This window comes from Octopus bimaculoides, chromosome 4, assembly GCF_046866305.1.
Source record: "Octopus bimaculoides isolate indiv1 chromosome 4, ASM4686630v1, whole genome shotgun sequence".
NCBI classification, from domain to species: domain Eukaryota; kingdom Metazoa; phylum Mollusca; class Cephalopoda; order Octopoda; family Octopodidae; genus Octopus; species Octopus bimaculoides.
The window spans coordinates 8082291-8107219 of NC_142931.1; the positions used below are offsets into that span (position 1 = coordinate 8082291).

The 24929-nt window shown below is 36.4% G+C and overlaps 1 protein-coding gene across 2 annotated transcripts in view; it reads right to left on the bottom strand.

The window, feature by feature from the left end:
* The window catches only part of LOC106877493 (uncharacterized), a 96555-nt gene extending 72760 nt beyond the window's left edge, over positions 1–23795 (bottom strand). Inside the window, exons 1-2 of one of the 2 annotated variants that reach the window (XM_052966878.2) lie at positions 22098–23555; positions 18525–18602 (exon numbers count right to left, since the gene is read on the bottom strand). In XM_052966878.2, the coding sequence (XP_052822838.2) occupies positions 18525–18602; positions 22098–23442 (1423 nt within the window). In that variant the 5' untranslated portion in view covers positions 23443–23555. Of the gene's footprint in view, positions 1–18524; positions 18603–22097 lie in introns of both variants that reach the window. The other variant, XM_014926415.3, reaches the window with a different exon arrangement.
* Positions 23796–24929: the final 1134 nt, after the last annotated feature.

Consider the following 24929-nt stretch of genomic DNA (forward strand, 5'->3'; position numbering starts at 1 on the left):
AGACGATATTAAAAAGCCTAACTGAATCTATGTCATGCAACTCGGGTTGAACTATCTCTAGATAAACCTTGTCTTAATATTTTAGTTGCTTGTGATAACACTCGAAGTGTGCATCTGGAAACAGTGTCTAGCTAAACACATAAAGCTAAGTCATAGCCATCGGTACAAGTGAAATATTTCGTTAATTTCTCATGTTTGTTAGCCATCATATCATGGTCACATTCGCCTCTTAATTGGTTCGAGAAAATATCTTTACAGATGACATCTATTTCGGCACCAAAATAGTGAAATGCAAAAGCTGTTTGATAATATTCTAAATATAGTCTCAATAATCCATGGTTAATGCAGGTATCTCCATTTGAGTATATTCTACTTATTCTGCAACCTCATATCCTTGGGTTCGACACTGTATGTCGCAAATTTCAGGGCCTCAGAATCAATTTACGTTATCGAAGGTTTTGTAACAAGATATCTCTCTATTCAAAACAATATACTGCTTGTTCAGATATTTCGTGGAACAAAGTATGAGGCCATCAGATTATTTTGTAAATGATGCAATCTTCACTTTCCTTTGACATCATAAATATTTTTATTACCAAACTTCCCACATCACTGTCATTTTTTTTCTCTACTCTTTTTATTCTTTTGCTTGTTTCAGTCATTTGACTGCGGCCTTGCTGGAGCACTGCCTTTAGTCGAGAAATTCGACCCCTGGACTTTTTCTTTGTAAGCCTAGGACTTATTCTATCGGTTGCCTTTTGCCGAACCACTAAGTTACGGGGATGTAAACACACCAGCACCGGTTGTCAAACGATGTTGAGGGGACAAACACAGATATACAAACCCATATACATATATATATATATATATATATATATATATATATATATATATATATATATACGACAGGCTTCTTTCAGTTTCCGTCTACCAAATTCACTCACAAGGCTTTGGTCGGCCTAAGGCTATAGGTGAAGACACTTGCCCAAGGTGCGCCGCAGTGGGGCTGAACCCGGAACCATGTGGTTGGTAAGCAAGCTACGTGCCACACAGCCACTGTTCATGCTTTTAGATGAAACTTGAAAAAAGAAAAAGAATCAGTCGCCGATATGAAACTGCCAAATGTGTTCAGTACAAATGGATTAATGTGACGTTTCTAAGAATTCGTAATACCCAATTGGTGTAAATCACCAAGGCAGTTTTTTATACAGATCGTATGGTATAACTGTATAATTCATTCTGTAATTAATTCTAGTTTCCCACGCCTCTCAATGTACTTCACTGTATATTTTCTTCGTAATCATTACTTCACTCTAGTGGCACGGACATCCACGTCTATTTTCCGTTCCACTGACCATAATCATGAGACCTGAGTATGTTTAGAGCTGTTAAAAACCAGTTCCTTCCTCAGAGGAAGAATTTCATTCATTACAAACAGAAGGGAACAGGCAGACACACAAGCATGCAAAGACATACATGAAATGAAACACAAATCTGCACATATGCATACATACATACAAAAATATTCTGTTGTTGATGTTGAAATTCCAATGAAGGAGCCTTGAATAGTGACATACATACATACATACATACATGCATAATTAGCACAAGAAATATTGGTGGAGCCAATTTTAATGTTTCTATTAAAAATTCTACCAATTGCAAATATAAGAGAACTTAATTTCCTGAGACAACAAAGAAAATCATATGCAGTCATAGATCAAAGATACACTGGAGATGTGACCATCTCTTCCAAAATCAGTGAGTAGGAGAGTAACTACAGATAAACGATTTGAAACCTGCAAATATTTTGTGGTGATTATAAATTCACATTCATACCAGTGATTATTGGTGCACTCGGCTGTGTTAGCAAATAAATAAGCCACGATCAGGAGAAACCCCGATTTTCAAGCAAAGAAAGAGAGCGGCAAACACGAACTTTACGGATAAAATTTGTAAATGGAACTGTAAAAATATGCAAGAAACTTCTGAAGTTCGATGTGTAACTGTTATCGTTGTAAATATCTAAACTGCAACTGTAGAGCATTTGTTTCTTTACATTATTTATATTTGATGGATATTTGCCCTCGTCTTGTTTGTTGTTAACACAACGTTTCGGCTGATGTACTCCCCAGCCTTCATCAGGTGTATCGGGGAAATTTCGAACCTGGGTTCTAATGCCTAACCACTACACAATGGGTTATCATTCTTAACCACTACACCCTATGCCCACGGGCATAGGGCGTAGTTGTTAAGAGCGCGGGCTACTAACCCCAAGATTCTGAGTTCGATTCCAGGCAGTGACCTGAATAATAATAATAATAATAATAATAATAATAATAATAATAATAATAATAATAATAAAAATAATATTTAAAGAAGATGGAAAGAAAGTTTACAGGGAACTCGGTAAACAACAAATAAATGTTAAGCAACCACCAAAGAAAGAGGATATGGAAAATTTCTGGAGTACGATATGGGAAACGGAAAAACAACATAATGAAGATGCAGAATGGATTAAGGAACAAGAAACACTTTTGAAAAATAAAGAAATATATGAATGGGAAGATATTCACAAGGAGGAGGTCACCCTGGCCCTGAAAAAGGCCAGCAATTGGAAGTCACCGGGAATAGATCGAGTACCAAACTTGTGGATCAGTAACCATTCTGCAGTTACTGAATAATAATAATAATAATAATAATAATAATAATAATAATAATAATAATAATAATAATAATAATAATAAATAACTGCAGAATATAACAAGTGTCTACAGAATATAACAAGTAACTGCAGAATATGTGGCGATGGACAAGAAACAATAAATCATATTATCTCTGGCTGCCCAGTCCTGGCTAAGAAGGAAGATATTCACAGACATGACAGAGTTGGGACCTATATACACTGGAAACTATGCCAACACTATGGAATAACAACAGAAAAAAGATGGTATAAACACACGCCAGAAAAGGTCACAGAAAACCAGAAGGCAACCATACTCTGGGATATGTCAATACACACAGATAGAGAAATTAAGGCTAATAGAACAGATATAGTTGTCAAAGATCATAATGGAAAAAAATGCTTTCTAATTGATGCATCAATACCAGCAGATGACAACGTTTCCCTAAAAAGAAATGGAGAAACTTTCAAAATACAAAGACCTGGAAATAGAAGTAACACGAATGTAGAATCTAAAAACAGAAACAATTCCTATCATAGTAGGCGCCTTAGGTATAATTAAAAAAAATATTCAGACAAATACATAACAAAAACACCAGGACTTACAAATATATATAACATACAGAAAATTTCACTACTGGGTACTGCACACATTCTACGCAAAACACTTTCAATACAGTAAACATAAGAGCACCACAGCAAACCACAGCACACACCCAAGGCGCACAGAGCTGCGCTCAGTAGTGAAGTGAAAGCACGTTATAAAAATAAAACTACTGAACAATAATAATAATAATAATAATAATAATAATAATAATAATAATAATAATGGATGGATGGATGGATAGATAGATAGATAGATAGATAGATAGATAGATAGATAGATAGATAGATAGATAGATAGATAGATAGATAGATAGATAGATAGATAGCCATTGGTTCAAGGAGTGATCATGCTCTACTTTGTCATTTCCTCGCTCAGATTCATTTATTTCGCCGTTTATGGAATTGCTACAAGGCAAAACCGTACTCGAGATAAACTTAACGAAAAGAACCCTACACACGAGCAAAGCACGCTATATTTAAGTGTTAGCCTTAATGTGTGTGTGTGTGGGGGGGGAGTGAGTGAGAGAGAGAGAGAGAAAGAGAGAGAGAGAGAGAGAGAGAGAGAAAATAAGAAGAATAAGCAGCAGATAGCAAAACAAAAAAAAAACAAAAAATACCGGATCTGAATTGTTTGACTAAGCTCGCCAAATACGTGCTCCAGCATGGTCGCAATTGAATTACTGAGAGAAATAAAAGATAACACACACACACACACACACACACACACACACACACACAAACACATGCATACATACGTACTTACATAATTGTGAATTTTACGTCTAATGTATTCATCTTCATGCGTATGTGTATGTACGTGTACATATATATATCATGTTCATATACGTGCTCTAATTTGCACGTGTTAAACTGTAAGAGTTTGGTTGTGCGTCTGCAAACGATGTTATTCTTTGATTCAGCTTAAGTGTACAATATTAACTAAGAGACCCTCTCAAGAAGAAAATATACTGTTGACAAATAGTAGCTTTCTCATATTCATTGATATACGGAGCAAAGATAAAATCTCATAAATTCGTATAAGGAAAACTAATTAGAGAGGCAAGACTTGTGAGACCCTTAACCGATGCGGTCACACCCACGCTATCTAGAAACGCGCAATTACTCATATCGATGTGGATATGTATGTACACCCCCCCCCCCCACACACACACACACACATGTATTTATGTATATATAGTTGACGAATAAAAACAAGAACGAAATATATTTGAACTCCAAGACTACAAACAATCTGATATCTATCTATCTATCTATCTGTCTGTCTGTCTATCTATCTATGTATCTATCTATCTATCTATCTGTCTATCTATCTATCTATCTATCTATCTATCTATCATTCTATATGTCTGTCTGTCTATCTATCTATCTATCTATGGTAATATATGAGCTCACTCGGCTTCCATGGTGCGGGATGCCAACATCCTCTTTCAAAAGGTTCGTCGCATGATTACTCATTTTTGCCAGGTTCCTAGACTGGAGCAACGTGAAATGCAGCGTTTTGCTAAAGAAGAAAATGCACCACCCGGATCGGGATTCGAAACAACGATCTTGTGATCCTGAATGTAAGACCGCCTAACCACTAGGCTACGTATCTTAAAACAATTAATGAACAACTTGTCTTATGACGGGCAATTTTGTCCAGCTGTATCGTTCGCATATAAATTTTAAAGATTTATTTAAGACTTCGCAAAATTCACGTAGGAAACTAAACAATGAGTTTTGCTTTGTTTCAGTTGAGACATTTCTCGAGTCAGAAAGACCCACGATATGAGTTCAAGTACAGCTAAAGCACTGATATTTCGGAACCTTTGCTTTCAAAGCCTTTCCACGTTACTTATTTTTCCAAACTAGGGCTGGTCACTTTTAAATTAAATAAATCTTAAATTTACCTAATTAAATGAATTACAGGTATCTGTAATTAGTGTAATTGATGCAAGTTTACTATCGTTTATCTTTCTCTTGTTCCAGTCGTTAGACTACGGCCACGCTGGGGCACTGCTTTGAAAAATCTCTAGTCGAATGAATCGACTCTAGCACATTTTTTGTAAGCCTGGTATTTATTCTATCGTTCTCTTTTGTTGAACCTCTACATTACGACGACGTAATCAAACCAACACTGGTTTTCAAGCGATAGTGGGAGACATACACACAAACACAAAGCTACACACTCATACACCACACACACACACACACACACACACACACACACACACACACACACACCCTCACACACACACGTCGGGATTCTTTCGGTTTCATGTCTACCAAATCCACTCACAAGGCTTTGATTTAGCCGGGGGTATCGTAGAAGACACTCATCCCAAGGTGCCACGCTGTGAGATTGATCCTGTTACCATGTGGTTGGAAGCAAGCTTCTCACTACTCAACCACTCCTGTGCAAAATATTTTGAAACAAAATCGTCCAGTAAGCCGGTCAGTGGCTGCAGGAATTTGAAGTTCTTACTTGTTAAATAGTCCGGATTATATAAGATTCCTGACATTCTGTGTCCTGAAAGTCAAATTTGCACCTACAAATCCTCACACACAAATACATATATACACACTACTTTATTCACAAATCTCAGATACTGTCCTGTCTCAAATAAAGGGAATTGTCATTTTGTTTAGTTTCCAATATGAATTTGTGAATAACAAATAAACCTCAGAGAAATATGTACACAAATACATACATACTAAGCCTGACCCCCCCCCCCCCCCCGGCACCAAAAAAAAATATCGGGACTGTTGCTATGGTAACGAAGCTAAAGCATGCAGAGTGAAGTCACTTGGCATAGATTAGCCCTACGCACCGTTTTTCTTCCTTATTGCCCACAAGGGGCTAAACATAGAAAGGACAAACAAAGGGATTAAGTCGATTACATCGACTCCAGTGCGTAACTGGTACTTAATTTATCGACCCCGAAAGGATGAAAAGCAAAGTCGACCTCGGTGGAATTTGAACTCAGAATGTAGCGAAAGACGAAATACCGCAAAGCATTTCGCCCGGCGTGCTAATGATTCTGCCAGCTCGCTTCCTTACGCGCTGTTGCACTTGTACATAAAGTTATAACGTTCTCGCTCACATCGGTAGGTTTTAGCAATGATTGGAAGCAAAATGTGTGGTCGCCCCAAAAAGATCCGGTTGCAGCAGCGTAGGATCTTTTTTGATTGTGTGGTGGAAGACGAAAACATTTTTGAAAACAGTCATAGCAGGTGGCACATCGTAGATTTATTGCTATCACTCCGCAGCCTCGGCACAGTCTTCGCCGTAGAATATCACAAGACGTTAAGGAAACACAAGAGAATGCGACAAGGCAGGTTGTTTGCCATCCCCAAAACGGGATTTCCAGGAATGCTTCCCTCAATGGAAACGACGCTGGATAAAGCATGTGGCTTCAAAAGGGGGATACTACGATAGAGATTAAACGCCGAATTCATGTGTTGTAGTTTTCTTTTTATAGCACCAGAACTCATATAAATACAAATGTATATAGCTTGGTAAATTGCCAGTTAGAAAACAAATTAGCCACTTAACATTTTCTTTAATATACTCTTTCATTTGTAATCATAAAACAGGATACATTAACATAATGAATAAGCATTATTCTTCTCATGTGTAAGTACTCTGTAGAAAAGTTAATTGTACTTATTTTTCTATTTGAATTGACATTTCACCGCTTATGCCGTTCGTTTACTGAATAAATATATTTCTCTCTTTCTTTTGTTTTTTACTTGTCAGTCATTCGACAGCGACCATACTGGGGCACCATCTTGAAAGGTTTTAGTTGAGCAAACCGACTACCAGTACGTTTTTTTTTTAAAGCGTGCTACTTATTCTACCGCGAATTTGCGGTCGAGGAATCGTGGGTTCGAATCTCAGACCGGATGATGTTTGTGTTTACGAGCGAAACACCTTCTGCTCCGGCAGAAGGTAATGGGGGACTTCTGCTGACTCTTTCCTCCAGCATCTAGCAGCGCTCACCAGGTGGGGAACCTGTACGCCAATGAAACCGGGAAAACGGCCCTTATGAGCCAGGTATGGAACGAGAAGGAACAAACAACAAAAACACATAGTATATTAAACTACGTAGTGGTAAACTCAGAAGTTAAGGGCCAAAACATTGCGTAGGTAGGGCTTTTCTCTGTCGACCTTTTTCTCTGTCGGCCTAAGGTGCCACGCAGTGGAACTGAACCCGTAACCATGTGGTTAGTAAGCAAGCTACTTACCATACAGCCACTCCTGCGCCTATTTGTAAACATATTTTACAATAATATGTATATTTTACATCAAGATTTGGCCAGACTTTAGTGAGATTTAACTTTAGACTGCAACGTTCTTCCAGATTCAGTTTGCTAAAAGTTCTGCACCTTTAATGTTGAAAACCATTTCAGGTGTTTATCGAACCCTTCGGAGACTACATAAACTCCTCGATGTCAATATAAAGAGCGCTTTCCACGTCTCGATCTAAACTTTCTGAGAAAGGCGGTGTAAACAATGTCAGGAAAATATATCATTAAAGCAAAAAAGAAAAAAAAGAAAGTAAAATAGTAAGCGCTGTTGTGGCTGTGTGATAAGAACTTTGCTTCCCAACCACATAGTTCCGGTTCAGTCCCACTGGGTGTCACCTTGGGCAAGTGTCTTTCACTAAAAAGCCTTGCAAGTGGGTTTGGTAGACGGAAACTAGTTGTTTGTATATATATGTATATATATATATATATGTATTAAACTGGCAATATGACCATCCCCAAGTACAACAACATATATATACATATATATATATATATATATATATATATATATATACATATATTTATACATATGCATACATGTTTGTTATGTGTGTGTGTGTACGCGTGTGCTTGCATGTGTGTGTGTGTGTGTGTTTGAATCTGTGTTTTATCCACCCTACTCTGCTTCAGAACCAGTGTTGGGTGCGTTTCAGTCGCTGTAAACTAGCGGTTCCGTAAAAAGATCTTGTTAAAATAAATACCAGACTTAAAAAAAAGTACTCGGCCAGAGTCTGATGACTGAAATAAGTCAAAGATGAACAAATCGTAGCCCTCCGTCGGTTACCACGACGAGAGTTCCAGTTGATCCAATCAACGGAACAGCGTGCTCATGAAATTAAAGTGCAAGTGGTTGAGCACTCCACAGACACGTAATTCTCGGGGAGATTCAACGTGACACAGAGTGTGACAAGGTTGGCCCTTTGAAATGCAAGTACAACAGAAACAGGCAGAGAGAGTGAGAGAAAGTTGTGTTGAAAGAGTACAGCAGGGTTCACAACCACACCCTGCCTGAGCCTCGTGGAGCTTTAGGTGTTTTCGCTCAATAAACACTCACAACGCCCGGTCTGGTTATCGCGATCCTACGACCGTGAGTCCGCTGCCCATTGAAGACGCAATGGCCCGCTGCACTGGGCCATTGCGTCTCCACAATGAACAAATAAATCAAAAACAAATATAACCCCTAATCTCGAAGGCTGAATTCTTATAAAAAATATTGATTAAATTGATTAACTTGTAATTATTAAAACATCAAATATCAAAGTATGTTTCCTTTATAAGTTAGAAGCAAAAATGTTATCAAAAGCCTCCATTATGTAAAAGTCATCGTTATCAGTTTGTCTGTGAACATATGTGAGAAGAAGAAGATAACGACATGTCTGTGAAGGAATCATAATATTAAAACATTCTCTTTGAAAAGCACAGCTGATGGGAATAAGATAGGGCTTTTTCTCTTTCAAAGAAGAGGAAATTTATTAGGAGAAAGCCCACAACTGTTACCATACCGTGTAAAACGTTAAATGGAAATTATTTTAAAACCGGAAAGTAAAACTTTAAAGCGGGTTTGCGACGTCAAATTCATTATTTCTATGTCAGACATGGCGGTGGGGTTAATGAGAACATTTTGCAAACATGTGGCCTTAGGTTCAGTCCCATTGTGCGGTATCTTGAACAAGTGACTTCTACTATAATACTGGATCAGCTAATCACTTGTGAATGAATTTCGTGCACAGAAACTATGTGGAAGCCTGTTGCGTGTCTATGTGTGCGCGTGTGTGCATATATATATATATATATATATATATATATATATATATATATATATATATATATATATATATATATATATATATATATATATATATATATTTTATTATTATTATTATTATTATTATTATTATTATTATTATTATTGTCATTAGCATCTTCTTTCAATTCCGTTCCCGTTTCTTGCAGAGTGGCTTTCTGACACCTAGGGCAGAGAAACGTACTGTAGACATTATTAGACCTTTGAAACAAGAACACCAGATTGTCATGTGATAGACAAAAATGAGAAGACAGAGAAAAGGGAAAAAATTAGAGAAACAGAAAATTAAACAAATAAAGGGGGGAAATGATTATCATTACTGTGGTCTCCTTAGGCAAGTGTTTGCAATTGGCTCCGACAGAACAAAGCTTGAGAGATTGAGAGAAACCTACCATATATGCGCACGCGCGCGTGTATCTGTGTTTATCCACCCCACTGCTTGACAATCGGTGTTGCTTTGTTTAAGTCTTTGTAACTTAGCGGTTCGACAAAAGCGAACGATAGTATATGTCCCAAACTTAAAAGAAAAACCAACACTGGGGTTGATTGATTTTAAAAAAAATTTGAAGGCGGTGCTCCAGTATGGTCGTAGTTTGAAACAAGTAAAATATGAAGATAATGGCGGCCGATTAGTTACTACAGATTCTATAATATCTGGTTTAAATATTCAAAACGATTTTGATTGACAATCTGAGATTGATAAATCAACACTTAATTTTTCTTCTTGTCTATTTATTTATTTTTGCCGTTATTGATCGAGAAACCAAGATACCAAGATACCAAAAAAACAAAAAAACAACTTAACATAAGAACAAAACAAACTGCCAAGTAAGAATAATAACCACTATGCCATATGCCAACGGGCATATGGCATAGTGGTTAAGAGCGCGGATTACTAACCCCAAGATTCCGAGTTCGATTCCAGGCAGTGACCTGAATAATAATAATAAGAAGAAGAAGAAGAAGAAGAATAACATCGAAAAATACCTTAGGAATGAGAACCCAAGTTCAAAATTTCCCCAAGATACCTGATGAAGACTGGAAGGTATATCAGCCGAAACGTTGTGTTAACAACAAACGAGGACAAATATCCGTCAAATGTAAATAATGTAAATAATGTCAGAATTATTTATTTAAAAATCTAAGATCTTTGAAATGCACATCGGAGAGAATATGAGGAAATTTCTGAGATAGTAAAACAAAATACAAGAAAAAAAATCTAATGAATGTCTTGATCAGATTTAATACGATGTATTAATCGTCACATAGAGTTCTTCTTTTGGTATTTTCCGGATGTACGATTGTGTCGAACAGTGCATTACATGTCAATGGTATTTCGCAATGTGTATCTAGGGACGCCACGATTAATATTATTCAGTATATTACAGAAATCAAGATTTTACAAAATCCATTCTTAAAACATATTAACAAATAAATCGTTATTCAAAATATGGTTTTACTAAAAAAATTAGTTATACAAATACAACGTAAGTAATAAGTATCTATGAGTTGAATATAATGTTAAAAATTACAGAAATATACCAATAGCAGATACGCCTATATCCGTACATATTTATATACAGACGGTGGCCCAAACCCAGTGGTCTATATTGATATATAATAACGATCTTACAATTCATTTTTCAATTGTCAAAAACAAAATGGTGGCCATTTGAACGAATTCATTTTCAAAACTAATTACATGTTTTCCCATTGTTTATAAATGAATAAATGTGAATATTTTATAAATAGAAGTGTTTTTATAGCTTGACATGGTGTAACTTTTGGGCCACTCTCTCCCTCACTCTCTCTGTCTCTCTGTCTCTCTCTCTCTCTCTCTCTCTCTATATATATATATATATATATATATATATATATATATATATATAATACATAATGGGATAAGAATGTAAAACATCAAGACAGTTAGGTGATACAAGAAAAGGACGAAACATTCAGATAGACGATACAAAGAAAACACGGACAGGTCATTCGAAGTTTTTTCCCTTCAGTCGAGATCCAGATTATCTTTGCAGTGTGTGTGTGTGTGTGCGTGTGTGTGTGTGTGTGTGTGTGTGTGTGCGTGTGTGAACTCTTTTGTTTAGGTAACTGAGTGTAAAACCGAAGGAAAATAAAATGAAGACATGACTTCATATTTTGAAAACTCTTCACCAAATCTCACTGATGCCATTGAATGCTTCCCGTTGAATGGGCATTAATGGAGATCCTTGTTTGGGAAATGAGCTTTTAACAAATGGAAAAAACTATATGTTTTGGTGGCATTTTTTGGTAATTTCTCAGTTTTTTGTTGTTCTTTGGAGTGTGGAAGATTAGCGCTGAAGTGGCTGAGCACTCGACAGACATACGTTCGCTTAACGTAAGTTTTAGGGATATCAAGCGTGTCACAGAATATGACAAAGCTGGTCCTACAAAACACAGGTACTACTCATTCTTGCCGACGGAATGAGCTGGAACAGGGCGAAATAAAGTGTCTTGCTCAAGGGTACAACAAATCACCGGCATCCCAAACCTCTAAGCCACATGCCTTCACGCATTCATACTTGTATGCATACATTTTATACATTATTTACATTTGACGGATATTTGTCCTCATCAAATGTAAATAATGTACATACATAATTCCTCATCTCTTAAATGTAGAACTGTAACATATATAAATGTATACACACACACACAAGCACGTAGACACACATATATATATCTACATATATATACGTATATATATATATATATATATATATATATATATATATATATATATATATATATATATATATATATATATATATATGAGGGATTACCACCAAAGTAACAGAAAACGTTCTCTGTGAGACAAGCCCTTTGTTCAATCTTTTCTGCTTCATTTGTATCTTGTTATTTCTCATATTTCACAACCTCACATATCTGAACACCTCTTGATTTTTCGCTTTCCTTAACTGTCTGTCTGTCTGTCTGTCCGTCTGTCTGTCTGTCTGTCTGTCTGTCTATCTATCTATCTATCTATCTATCTATCTATTTATCAAGCTCGCTCTCTCTATATATATATATTTCTCTCTTTCTTTTTTTCTTTCTTTCTTTCTCTCTTTCTTTCTTTCTTTCTTTCTTTCTTTCTTTCTCTCTTTCTCTCTTTCTTTCTTTCTTTCTTTCTTTCTTTCTTTCTCTCTCGCACACACACATACACACGCAAACAGTCTTTATTTCATTTTCTCTTCCTTTCACTCTCCTCCCACTCCTCCGGTTTCTTTTCCTTATCTTTGCTCATGCACCCATTTTACAACCCATCCTTCCCTTTCACTCTTTCAATTTTTCTTTCACTTTTATCGCAACTTCCTTCATTTCTATTTCTCTGTTTGCTCCATCTCTATTTTCTAATTCTCTAATTTTCTCATTCAACTGTAAAATCAAGAATCTTGGTAACCACTCTATACTCTCACTGCTATACGCTGCTCTGCAATGACAATAATACTATACACTTCCCTATAGTATGCTAAATATTTCAGTTAGTTATTCATGCATTAACAATATTTTGTTTCAATCTAACAAAGAACTACAAAGGAATATATCTATAGTTCCTTAGCCATCACTGCATGTATCAACAGTTGTAATCACATTGTTTACATGTGCAATATCATTGAGAATATCAAACAAAGTATAATCATCCGGGCTAGTTTCAGTCCTCTACTGGGATATCATCGACTAAGGATTACCCTCCTTAACTCTTTATTGAGGCACGACTCACTAAGCTACGAATACTAATGAGTTAGTTAAATGAGACACACCATTTTGCATATATAAAAATTCTTAGCGCTATTTCGATAAATAGGTTACTTGTGCTTTAGCCAGGAGTTTGTATATATTATTATGGGGTTGAAAGGCGTCAACCCACCGACACTGTGTTTTGTCCCTTACATAGATAAATCTTAGGCTATAATCGGAGCACTTATTTAATTATTTCACTTATTAAAGAGCAGCCAAACTCTGTCAAATCACATTTTATTGTATCAAAACAGAAAGGACAGGTTGGACAGTGTAAATCTAAATATACAAACAGCCGGGATGTTCATAATTGGATCAATAGCTCTTTCGAATATTTGCACGAGGCTTTGGGGGAAGAAACCAAGTCGATTCCATCGATCTTAATATATGCCTGATAACAGGCGTAAGAGTGGCTGTGTGGCAAGTAGCTTGCTTACCAACCACATGGTTCCTGATGCAGTCCCCCTGCGCGTCACCTTGGGCAAGTGTCTTCTACTATAGCCTCGGGCCGACCAAAGCCTTGTGAGTAGATTTGATAGGCGGAAACTGAAAGAAGCCCGTCGTATATATGTATATATATATATATATATGTATGTGTGTGTATATGTTTGTGTGTTTTTGTTTGTCTCCCCAACACCTCTAGTCAACCAATTCTATTTTTGGATATGACATATAAAAATGCCTTCAAATCAAATAAAAATGTTCTGACAACCTTAAGTTTAAATTTTAGCACAAGGGTAGCAATTTCGGGGCAGGGGCTAGGTCGATTAAATCGACATTACTGCTCAAGTGGTACTTATGATATCGACACTGAAAAGGACTAAAAGCAAAGTCACCCTCGGTGGAATTTGAACTCAGAACCGACGCAATGCCGAGAAGTATTTTACCTGGCGTGCCAACGATTCGACGGAGCTCGGTACCTTCAGTTGATTGATAATATTAAGAATGTATTAAATTGATATTAAGATATGTAATTAAACTGGCTGCGTCTCTGGATATAATGAATGTAAATATCGATTTAAAAGAGGAATGAATGGGGAAGTTTATGTAGGCGGATTTGAACACAGGATGTACGGAATCGGAATAAATGTGGCAATAACGAAACACTCGCTTAGCCAATCCCCGCTTACCTGGAGTTATCTGTGACATGCACAGCTTTGTTATCGTCGTAAGTCATACAAAAGAATCCTATAATTAGTGGATGTAACCTTGATTTACAAGACTGAGCGGAAATTCTTCGAGTGATTTCTCCTGACCAATTGCGCAACAGATAATTATCTGTCTCTCCCTTTTACTCTATCCTTCCCTTTCTCTCTCTATCTCTGTCTTCCTCTGTCTCGCTTTCTCTCTATCTCTGTCTCACTCTCACTCTCTTTAAATCATTCACCAATTAAACCAATGTCGTCCTGATAATTTACATTCTTCAACAATTATACAGAAATACGACTTTCCAAAATGACTTTACGAGAACGATGTTACAATTAAAGTTACATAACTTCATTTGGTCGAATCGTCTATTTTCGTTTCTTTTCGTTTGAAAGACCTACGTAAATTATACGAGCAAACGAGGAAGACAATTGTAGGTTACTTAACCTCCCTCCTAGAAATATTAGCTAAACTTTCCTCAAATCACACTCTGCTGTAATAAGAGACAATTACAGCCCCAGAAAGGCACTTTAATACATTGATAACAGATATTTCTTGTCAATGTTAACGCTGTTGTTGCTGTCACTGTTTAGCTTCGAGTCAGCCGTAATCGAAATGACCTATACTCTTTCACTCTTTTACTTGTTTCAGTCATTTGACTGCGGCCATGCTGGAGCACCGCCTTTAGTCGAGCAAATCGACCCCAGGACTTATTTGTAAGCAAGTACTTATTCTATCGGTCTCTTTTGCCGAACCGCTAAGTGACGGGGACGTAAACACACCAGCATCGGTTGTCAAGCGATGCTGGGGGGGGGGGGGCAAACACAGACACAGACATATACACACATACACACACACACACATACATACATATATATATATATACATATACATATATACGACGGGCTTCTTTCAGTTTCCGTCTACCAAATCCACTTACAAGGCTTTGGTTGACCCGAGGCTATAGTAGAAGACACTTGCCTAAGGTGCCACGCAGTGGGAATGAACCCAGAACCATGTGGTTGGTAAGCAAGCTACTTACCACACAGCCACTCCTGCGCCTATGTTTAAAAACATTCCATGCAGACCATCACGTCTTGACCAATCACTTCTTTTCCTTATTTCCAGGTCACCCATGACCAGATTATCTAATCTGCTCTTTTTTAAGTCGACAGAGATTATTTAAGGTAAATTTGGCTGCCATTTCTAGCTGTTCATATACACAAATTGAACGTCCCTCGTTGTTATGACGTTCTTATCTATTCTAGCCGCCATAAACAGCATAAAAAATATATAAATGAATGAAAACACCACGTCTGCTCCGTGACTAAACATTACAGTATAGGCTCCAGTCGTTCTAGTCAACCGTTTCATGATTTTCTTCTTATACGTGTTACACGTGACACTTATCAGTCCCTGTTATCTACATTTAGATAGAGATCGTTGGTTAAACGCCATAACTACAAATGTCTGCCTTTTTCACTTTGTTTCGGCATGGCGTTCTGAGTAATTCGTAATTGTATCTACCTCTCTCTCTCTCTCTCTCTCTCTCTCTCTCTCTCTCTCTCTCTCTCTCTCTCTCTCTCTCTTTCTCTCACTCTCACTCTGTATACATACATACATACATACATACATACATACATACATACATACATACATACATAAATACATACATATATATATATATATATATATATATATATATATATATATATATATATATATATATATATATTTGACAGGAATGGCAACAAAAGAAAGAAAGAGACCTCGATATTATGCAAATAAAGGAATTTATCTGTAAAAATATGTGACACTTATTCAGTAGCCATGATAAAACTCCGAGTTTCGGATGCCAGGGTAGGGTGTCCACTCCGACATCTCTTCAGTTATCCAGCCACTGGAAATTCCTTTGAAAATTTTTCAAAGGAATTTCCAGTGGCTCGATAACTGAAGAGATGCTGGAGTAGACCCCCCACCCTGGCATCCCCCACCCTGGCATCCCCCACCCTGGCATCCCCCACCCTGGCATCCCCCACCCTGGCATCCCCCACCCTGGCATCCCCCACCCTGGCATCCCCACTCTGGCATCACAAAATTACCATAGCTTCAAAAATAATATAACACGTTACTCTACTTCCGGTATTCGAGTACTATTTTCTCCCATCTTCTTTCACACTTATATGCTTACTTTGATATATATATATACATACATACATACATACATACATACATACATACATACATACATACATACATGCATATATATATAATTGACTGCTGCTTCTGCTGACACGGACAGAGGTCACTGCCATTTACCATTGCCAACACGGCGACTACTACTACTATTACTACTACAACCAACAAAAAATGCCCCCACGTCGACTATTGACACCAGTAAGGAACAATTATGAACTCTTCATTTAATTTCATTTTTTTAAATATGTATTTTTGATAAGGTTCGTTTTTACAAGAACCGAAACATGTTAAAAATATCTCTGACAAAATTTTAAATTAAAATTCATTTTTTATATATTGGCGTTTTCAAACTTCTTTTTTATAAATATATATATATATATGCAATCGAATCCTTTGTAGATTATATCACATCACCTTCAGCATTCAAGAACAACAAAAACAACAACAACAAGGTTACAAAGTACTATATTAAATATGAAAAAAAAAAACACCCACACACACCTCGATACCACAGGGACAATTATCATAAAAGTGATCGTTAGATTATCTCAGTTTAATTGAAATCTGTTTCCAATTACAAATTCTCTTATTTCGTGTACATATCTATTATCGAAACTACAACTGCCACACCACCACCACCACCACCACAACCACCATGCTTTTACCGAAGCCTCTATTGCGATTTCATCTTTCACAGTTCCTACAGACACAATATCAGACTTGTGCCACTTAAAACAAAAGAGAGCAATAATGACGGTTACTAAATTTGGCACAAGGCCAGACATTTCAGAAGGCGGGTGATGTTAGTCGATGGCATCGACCTTAGTACTTGGTTGGTACTTGGTTGGTACTTCGTTGGTACTTCGTTGGTACTTCGTTGGTACTTCGTTTAAGTATTGCAGTTGATATATCGACTAACCTTTCGCTCTGAGTTTAGGTCATATGCCTATAATATAAGCAATTATTATTATTAATATTATTAGTTGAGGGCAGTGAATTGATAAAGAGCGTTAAAGTGCCAATCTGAGCACCTCAATTGATAATAATAATAATATTAATAATAATAATAATAATAATAATAATAACAACGATAATAATAATAATAATATCAACAACAACAACAACAATAATAATAATAATAATAATAATAATAATAATAATAATAATAATAATAATAATAATAATAATAATAGTAGTAATAATAATAATAATAGTAATAACAATACTGAGTAATAATAACAATAATAATGATGATAATAATAATAATAATAATAATGAAAATAATATTAAGAATAGTAATAATTGCTTCAAACTTTGGCACAAGGCTAATTTTGAGTGAAGATTAGGAGTGGGTGGTAGGTCGATTACATCAATCGCGGTACTTGACTGATAGTTTATTTTATCGACCCCGAAATGCAGAAAAGCGAAGTCGGCCTCGGCTGGATGTAAAACTCAGAAACAAAACAGAAAGGCATGTTTTCTGTCGCTCTAACTATTCTGCCAGCTCACCGCCATTTGTAACTAATTTAGGTAAAAATCCAGCAATTTTAAGGTGGGGTATTTCTTGATATCATTGGCCCCAGTATTCGACTGGTATTTTATTTATTAAGTCCGAAAGAATAAAAAAACAAAGGCGACCCCGGAGGCTAGAGAGCTTCGGAGGAAGGGGGCACAGCAGTTGTTACATTAATTATCAATATTAAGGCGACGATTTGGCAGCATCGCTAGCGCGCCGGACAAAATGCTTAGCCGCGTCTTGACGTTCTGAGTTCAAATTCCGCCGTCAAGGTCTCCTTTGTTTTTCATCCTTTCGCAGGCGGGCGATACAGTAAATATTAGCTCAGCACTGGCATCGATATAATTGATTTACCCCTTCACGAAATTGCTGGCCTTGTGCTAAAATTTGAAACCTGTATTAAGGCGGCGATTAAGGCAGTGATCTGGCAGAAACGTTAGCATGCCGGACAAAAAGCTTAGCGGCATTTCGTCCGACTTTACCTTCTGAGTTCAAATTTCGCCAAGGTCTACGTTGCATTTCACCATTTCGGCGTCGATAAATAAAGTACCAGCTTATACCTATAGTAAAAAATATATTAATTATCTCATTAATTTAATAACATAATTAATACTGTCATTCCCAGTATTATGTTATTTACAAACATAACACAAGGTTAAGCAACACAATCTCATATTGGTATTCCCAACAATGCTTCTACGTGGTGGATTTCACCTTCTAGAAATAGTTGTTAAATCACCTCAAATCACACTTTAACGTTCTCAGAATTTTATTTTTAGATAATAAATTTTGTAGCCTCAGCTACAGTGGGGGGCGGGGAAGGCACTCTGATTATATGCCTCCATCTGGCCTGGCCTGAACAACAGTAACAACAACAACAATGACGATGACAACAACAACAACAACAACAACAACAACAACAACACAATCAACAACGTCATTATCACAGAATACAATTCTGTTTTATCAAATTATGTGCGCAGCTTATCTATCTATCTGTCTATCTATCGATCGATCGATCGATCGATCTATATACTCTCTTTTACTCTTTACTCTTTTACATGTTCCAGTCATTTGATTGCGGCCATGCTGGAACGCCGCCTTTAGTCGAGCAAATCGACCCCAAGACTTATTCTTTGTAAGCCTAGTACTTATTCTATCGGTTTCTTTTGCTGAACCCCTAAGTTACAGGGACGTAAACACACCAGCATCGGTTGTCAAGCGATGTTGGGGGGGAAAACACAGACACATAAACACAGACATACACACACACACACACACACACACACACACACACACATATATATACACACACACACACACACACACACACACACACACATATATATACACACACACATATATATATATATATATATATATATATATATATATATATATATATATACATATGTACGACGGGCTTTTTTCAGTTTCCGTCTACCAAATCCACTCACAAGGCTTTCGTCGGCCCGAAGCTATAGTAGAAGACACTTGCCCAAGGTGCCACGCAGAACCCAGACTGAACCCAGAACCATGTGGTTGGTAAGCAAGCTACTTACCACAGAGCCACTCCTGCGTCTATGTATAATAATTTCTGATTTCGAACTTGTATTACAAGGGGAGCTTGGGGTAGGGGGGTTAAGTCAATCACATCGACCCCAGTGCGTAACTGGTATTTATTTAATCGATCCCGAAATGATTACAGGCAAAGTTGACCTCGGTGGAATTTGAACTCACAGCGTAGCAGCAGACGAAATACTGATAAGAGTTTCGCCCGTCGTGCTAAAGATTCTGCCAGCTCACCGCCTTATATGTCTAAGATAATTAATACTCACGTGTTGTAATGAATTTACTAATGTAAAGTGGAGGCGCAATGACCCAGTGGTTAGGGCAGCGGACTCGCGGTCATAGGATCACGGCTTCGATTCCCAGACCGGGCGTTGTGAGTGTTTATTGAGCGAAAACACCTAAAGCTCCACGAGGCTCCGGCAGGGGACTGTGGCGAGCCCTGCTGTACTCTTTCACCGCAACTTTCTCTCACTCTTACTTCCTGTTTCTGTTGTGCCTGTAATTCAAAGGGTCAGCCTTGTCACACTGTGTCACGCTGAATATCCCCGAGAACTACGTTAAGGGTTAAGGGTACACGTGTCTGTGGAATGCTCAGCCACTTGCACGTTAATTTCACGAGCAGGCTGTTCCGTTGATCGGATCAACTGGAACCCTCGACGTCGTAAGCGACGGAGTGCCAACAGCAACAACTACTGTAAAATAAAACAGACAATATGATTTGGAGCAAATTTTAGTATTCAAGTTAGTGTTTATTTACTTATTAGATATTTATTGAGAAACAATTACTTTCTTTGTTGATCTTCCTCACAATCTCTCTTCACACACACACACACACACACAGTCACACGCGCGTAACTCCATGTGCGGTGTGAATGGGTGTATTTAGACGCACACAAAGAAAATGTTTCATTCTTCTTCAGAAAATCTATGCGTACATCCATACATACATGCACATGCACACACATTATACATACATACATACGTACATACATATATATATATATATACATACATATATATATATATATATATATATATATATATATATATATATATATATATATATATATATATATATATATATATATATATATGTATATATATATATATACATACATATATATATATATATATATATATATATATATATATATATATATATATACATACATATGTGTGTTATATGTATATATATATATATGTATGCATGTGTATATGTATATATATATACATATACATATGTGTGTGTGTGTGTGTGTGTGTGTGTGTGTGTGTGTATACACATATATGCATATATATATATATATATATATATATAGAGAGAGAGAGAGAGAGAGAGACAGACAGACAGACAGACAGACAGACAGAGAGAGAGATAGATAGTTAGATAGATATACCTACCTACTCCGACATATATACGTGCAAATTCACACCTATGCACAAAGATGCACACATTGTTAAGCATGCACATACACATGCATATATATATTTATATACACACGCACACACATACTAATATATTCGTACATACATGCGCATATGCACACACGCATTCGTACTCATATATACAAGGAGGAAGAGTTATACAGATGCAGTGAGCGGTTACGTTACTAAACACCAAATATCTGTTCAAGAGATCTGACATCATATTTTCTCAGTTCAGTGAATTGTCAAAATAAATATCAGATCGATAATCGATTGTTACCATACATCTGGTGAAATATACTGCCGTTCTCCCAATGAATTTTGAAAACAATTAAGAACGTTTTACAAAAGCGTTGTTATTATGAAGCTTGCGTTGGGAAAATAAACGGGAAATGGAATTTTGATGGAAGGTTTGAATTGAAGTTACTTTTAAAACTGGGAATGTGTACCTGAAAACGAAATTGGAGTTACTTTTAAAACTGGGAATTTGTACCTGAGAACGAAAGGTGGTTGTTTCCAGTCGGTCATTTTTAGTCTGGTGTATCTGGTCTTTGAATCCAGAACTAAGCTGTGGACACATCATGTAACAAAGATAGTGATGGGAATACTTCATATATCAAATACATAGCTGTAGGAGTGGCTGCATGGTAAGAAGCTTGTTTCCCAAACCACAGGGTTCCGGGTTCAGTCCCACTGCGTGACATCTTTGGCATGTCTTCTAATATAGCTTTGGGTCGACCAAACCTTGAGAGTGGATTTGGTAGACGGAAACTGAAATAAATCCGTCGTATGCGTGTGTGTATCTGTATTGATGTGTCTGTGTTTGTCCCCCTGCCGTCGCTTGACAACCGATGATGGTGTGTTTACCGCCCACCCCTGTAACTTAGCGGACCGATAGAATACGTACTAGGCTTACAAAGAATAAGTCCTGGGGTGGATTTGTTCGACTAAAGGTGCTATTCCAGCATGGCCGCAATCAAAGGACTGAAACAAGTAAAAGAGTATACAATACAAGGACAGAAATTTAAGATGTGTGCGTACATGAAACCTTTACTCACCATCGTTGATGTTACTGAAACTCCGAACGGTATCCGATGCAGGATGCATGTACTGTTTCTGAGTAAACTTTTTGTAAAGTTTTAACATATATTCTGGGATAATTCCCTTGGAAGAATTCGTATTTTCGTCGACGGTTTTATCCTCACCATCGTCGTCGTCATCATCATCATCATCGTCATTATCGATGCTTTCCTCACTGCTGTTTTCCGATTCTTCCATGGAAGTCTCCACGGATGTATTTAAAACAGTTTGCTGTTCATTCTCGTGATCTGTTTCCTTCATGGATGTATCACCGTTGGCAGAAATTGTGTTAACTTCGTTGCTCTCTTGATTTCCTTTGTGTGTCAGTTCATCTCCAACACTTCTGGTATGCAGTTTTGAGGGGTTTTCATCCGTAAAAGCTCCATTGTCCACTGTATAGTCTTCAGTCGATTGGTCGCTATCACTGGGCCCCTTGTCGATGTTGTACTCTTTAATAGACTCATTCATGGTGACGTCAGACACGCCGACAGATTCCACTGCATTCTGGCTTTTATTTTCTGATATTTCTATAAGGGGACTCAGTGATTTTGCATGTGCAAACGAATATAAGCAATAGGGACCAGGTTGAAGAAGTGACATTAAAATAAACGTGAAGAAACACGGTTTGAACCGTATTGAAATAAACCTGAAGATACGATGTAACAATAATAGAGTATTATTGATATATGCTAGAGTTCGGTGAAAACTATAGATATATCCTACATTGTGGAGACAAAACTTTGAGGTATTTTTATCATCATAATTTCGGATTTTGCTATCAAACAATCCACAATTCTCTTTGAAACGTGTTTTCCGATAGGCTTCCAATGAAGAATAAGGTTTGCAATGAGAATCGCTTTCAAAACTGTTGTAATGATATCCATGTCCTGTCTGTGAATTATTTTCATTTTCAATTTGTTGTTTTCTTAAATTCTGTTCATTTGTAGAAAGTTGGTTCTCGATCAGGTTATATTCCTTGCGTCGGACTTCGTCTTCTTTGCTGCTTTCAACATAGTCCCTCCCCAGAAATAAATTTGTCGATTCCATCTTGTAGTCTTGTTGTGCTTGGTTAATATTATGCAGAATTTGCCGACGATTCTTTGATAATTTCTGCTGCTCTATAGTATAATTCGATGTTTTTTCTTCGTATATATCACTTGTCCAGTTGTTAAACAAATTGTCACAGGAGCAAATGGCTGGTTTGTTTAGATGGGATGATGTCAGTGCGTGCCGAATAGTTGTGTTACTATAAGTTAGCTTACTACAGCAACTGGACTGAAGTGATTTTGACCCGTTGACTGTCTGAATGAATGACCGAGTCATTCTTTTGATAAGAAAATGACGACTATTACATCAAGAAGTGGCTGTAACTAAGATGCCTATCCCACGTGTTAAGACCAACTACTGCTACTGATAAAAACAAAAACTAACAGTCGCACACTACTAAAGTAATTGCTTTCTTTTCCTTCTTCTTCTTCTTCTTCTTCTTCTTCTTCTTCTTCTTCTTCTTCTTCTTCTTCTTCTTCTTCTTCTTCTTCTTCTTCTTCTTATTCTTCTTCTTCTTCTTCTTCTTCTTCTTCTTCTTCTTCTTCTTCTATCTTTATTGCTTTCTTTCCCTTGTCTTCTTTTTAACTTCGTTGTTATCTTTTATTTATTTATTTTTTTCTTTATTTCGCTGGTAGCGAGAAGTGCAAAAGGTTACTGTAACAGTAGAATCATTTAATGGTAACAATGAGACATGACAGGACTAATTCACTTACATACTATATATATATTGTGTGTGTGTGTGTATTAATGCAAAAAGATATCTCAAAATAGATGTTCCTATACATTTCTTAAGATTTCATATGATTATAAATATTCCGACACAACGCGTGTATATTATTAAACGATTATATTTAAGAATAGAATAATGTTGTTGATAAAATTCAGCTCTTCATATTAATAAAAAAACATATATCTATAAAGTATGTATTCATTTATTGCTATATATTTAATTATAACGCATGTAATATTCATTTAAAACTTTGTATTTAATTATAAAATATTTTTTATTCTACTTATTTATTTGATTATAAAATATATATTCATAAAGTACATGTTTATTTAATTAGTATATTTCTATTTAATTACAAGTATATATTCTTAAAGCATATACATACGTACATATATATATATATATATATATATATATATATATATATATATATATATATATATGTCTATTTAATTACAAAGTATATCTTCTTTAAGCATATATGCATATATATATTTCAATGAATATGTGAAAAAGCTGCGGTTGGTAACGATAAAATATCTGTTCCTATTCATACATACGCACGTGTGTATATTTGTTCGTATGCACACCCGTTGTTTTATCTATGTATATATTGAGTGTTAATAAGTGTGAATGTATATACGGGTATTTGTGTGTGTGTTTATGCTTGAGATTAATTTTATCTGAAATAGTAGCGAATTCAGAGAGTTCATGTATTTAAAATTAATTGAATCTTCTTGTCATAAAAACAAAGCGAAATAGAAACCTCGATTGTGCTTTGAAGTACTTTATGTTCGTTGAATTACAATCGTATAAAGTATTCCAAATTATGTACTTGAATGTGGGGGAATATGTGTGTATATATGCATGTATGCATGTGTGTGTGTGTGTGTGTGTGTGCGTATTTATGATCGTCTCAAAGAAAAAAAATTGCTATTTGTCAAACGGAACTTAAACAACGAACTACTTCCACGAATTTTTTAACTCCGTGTTTGTTGCATTATGTTTTCCACGAAACATATGATTTCCTGCT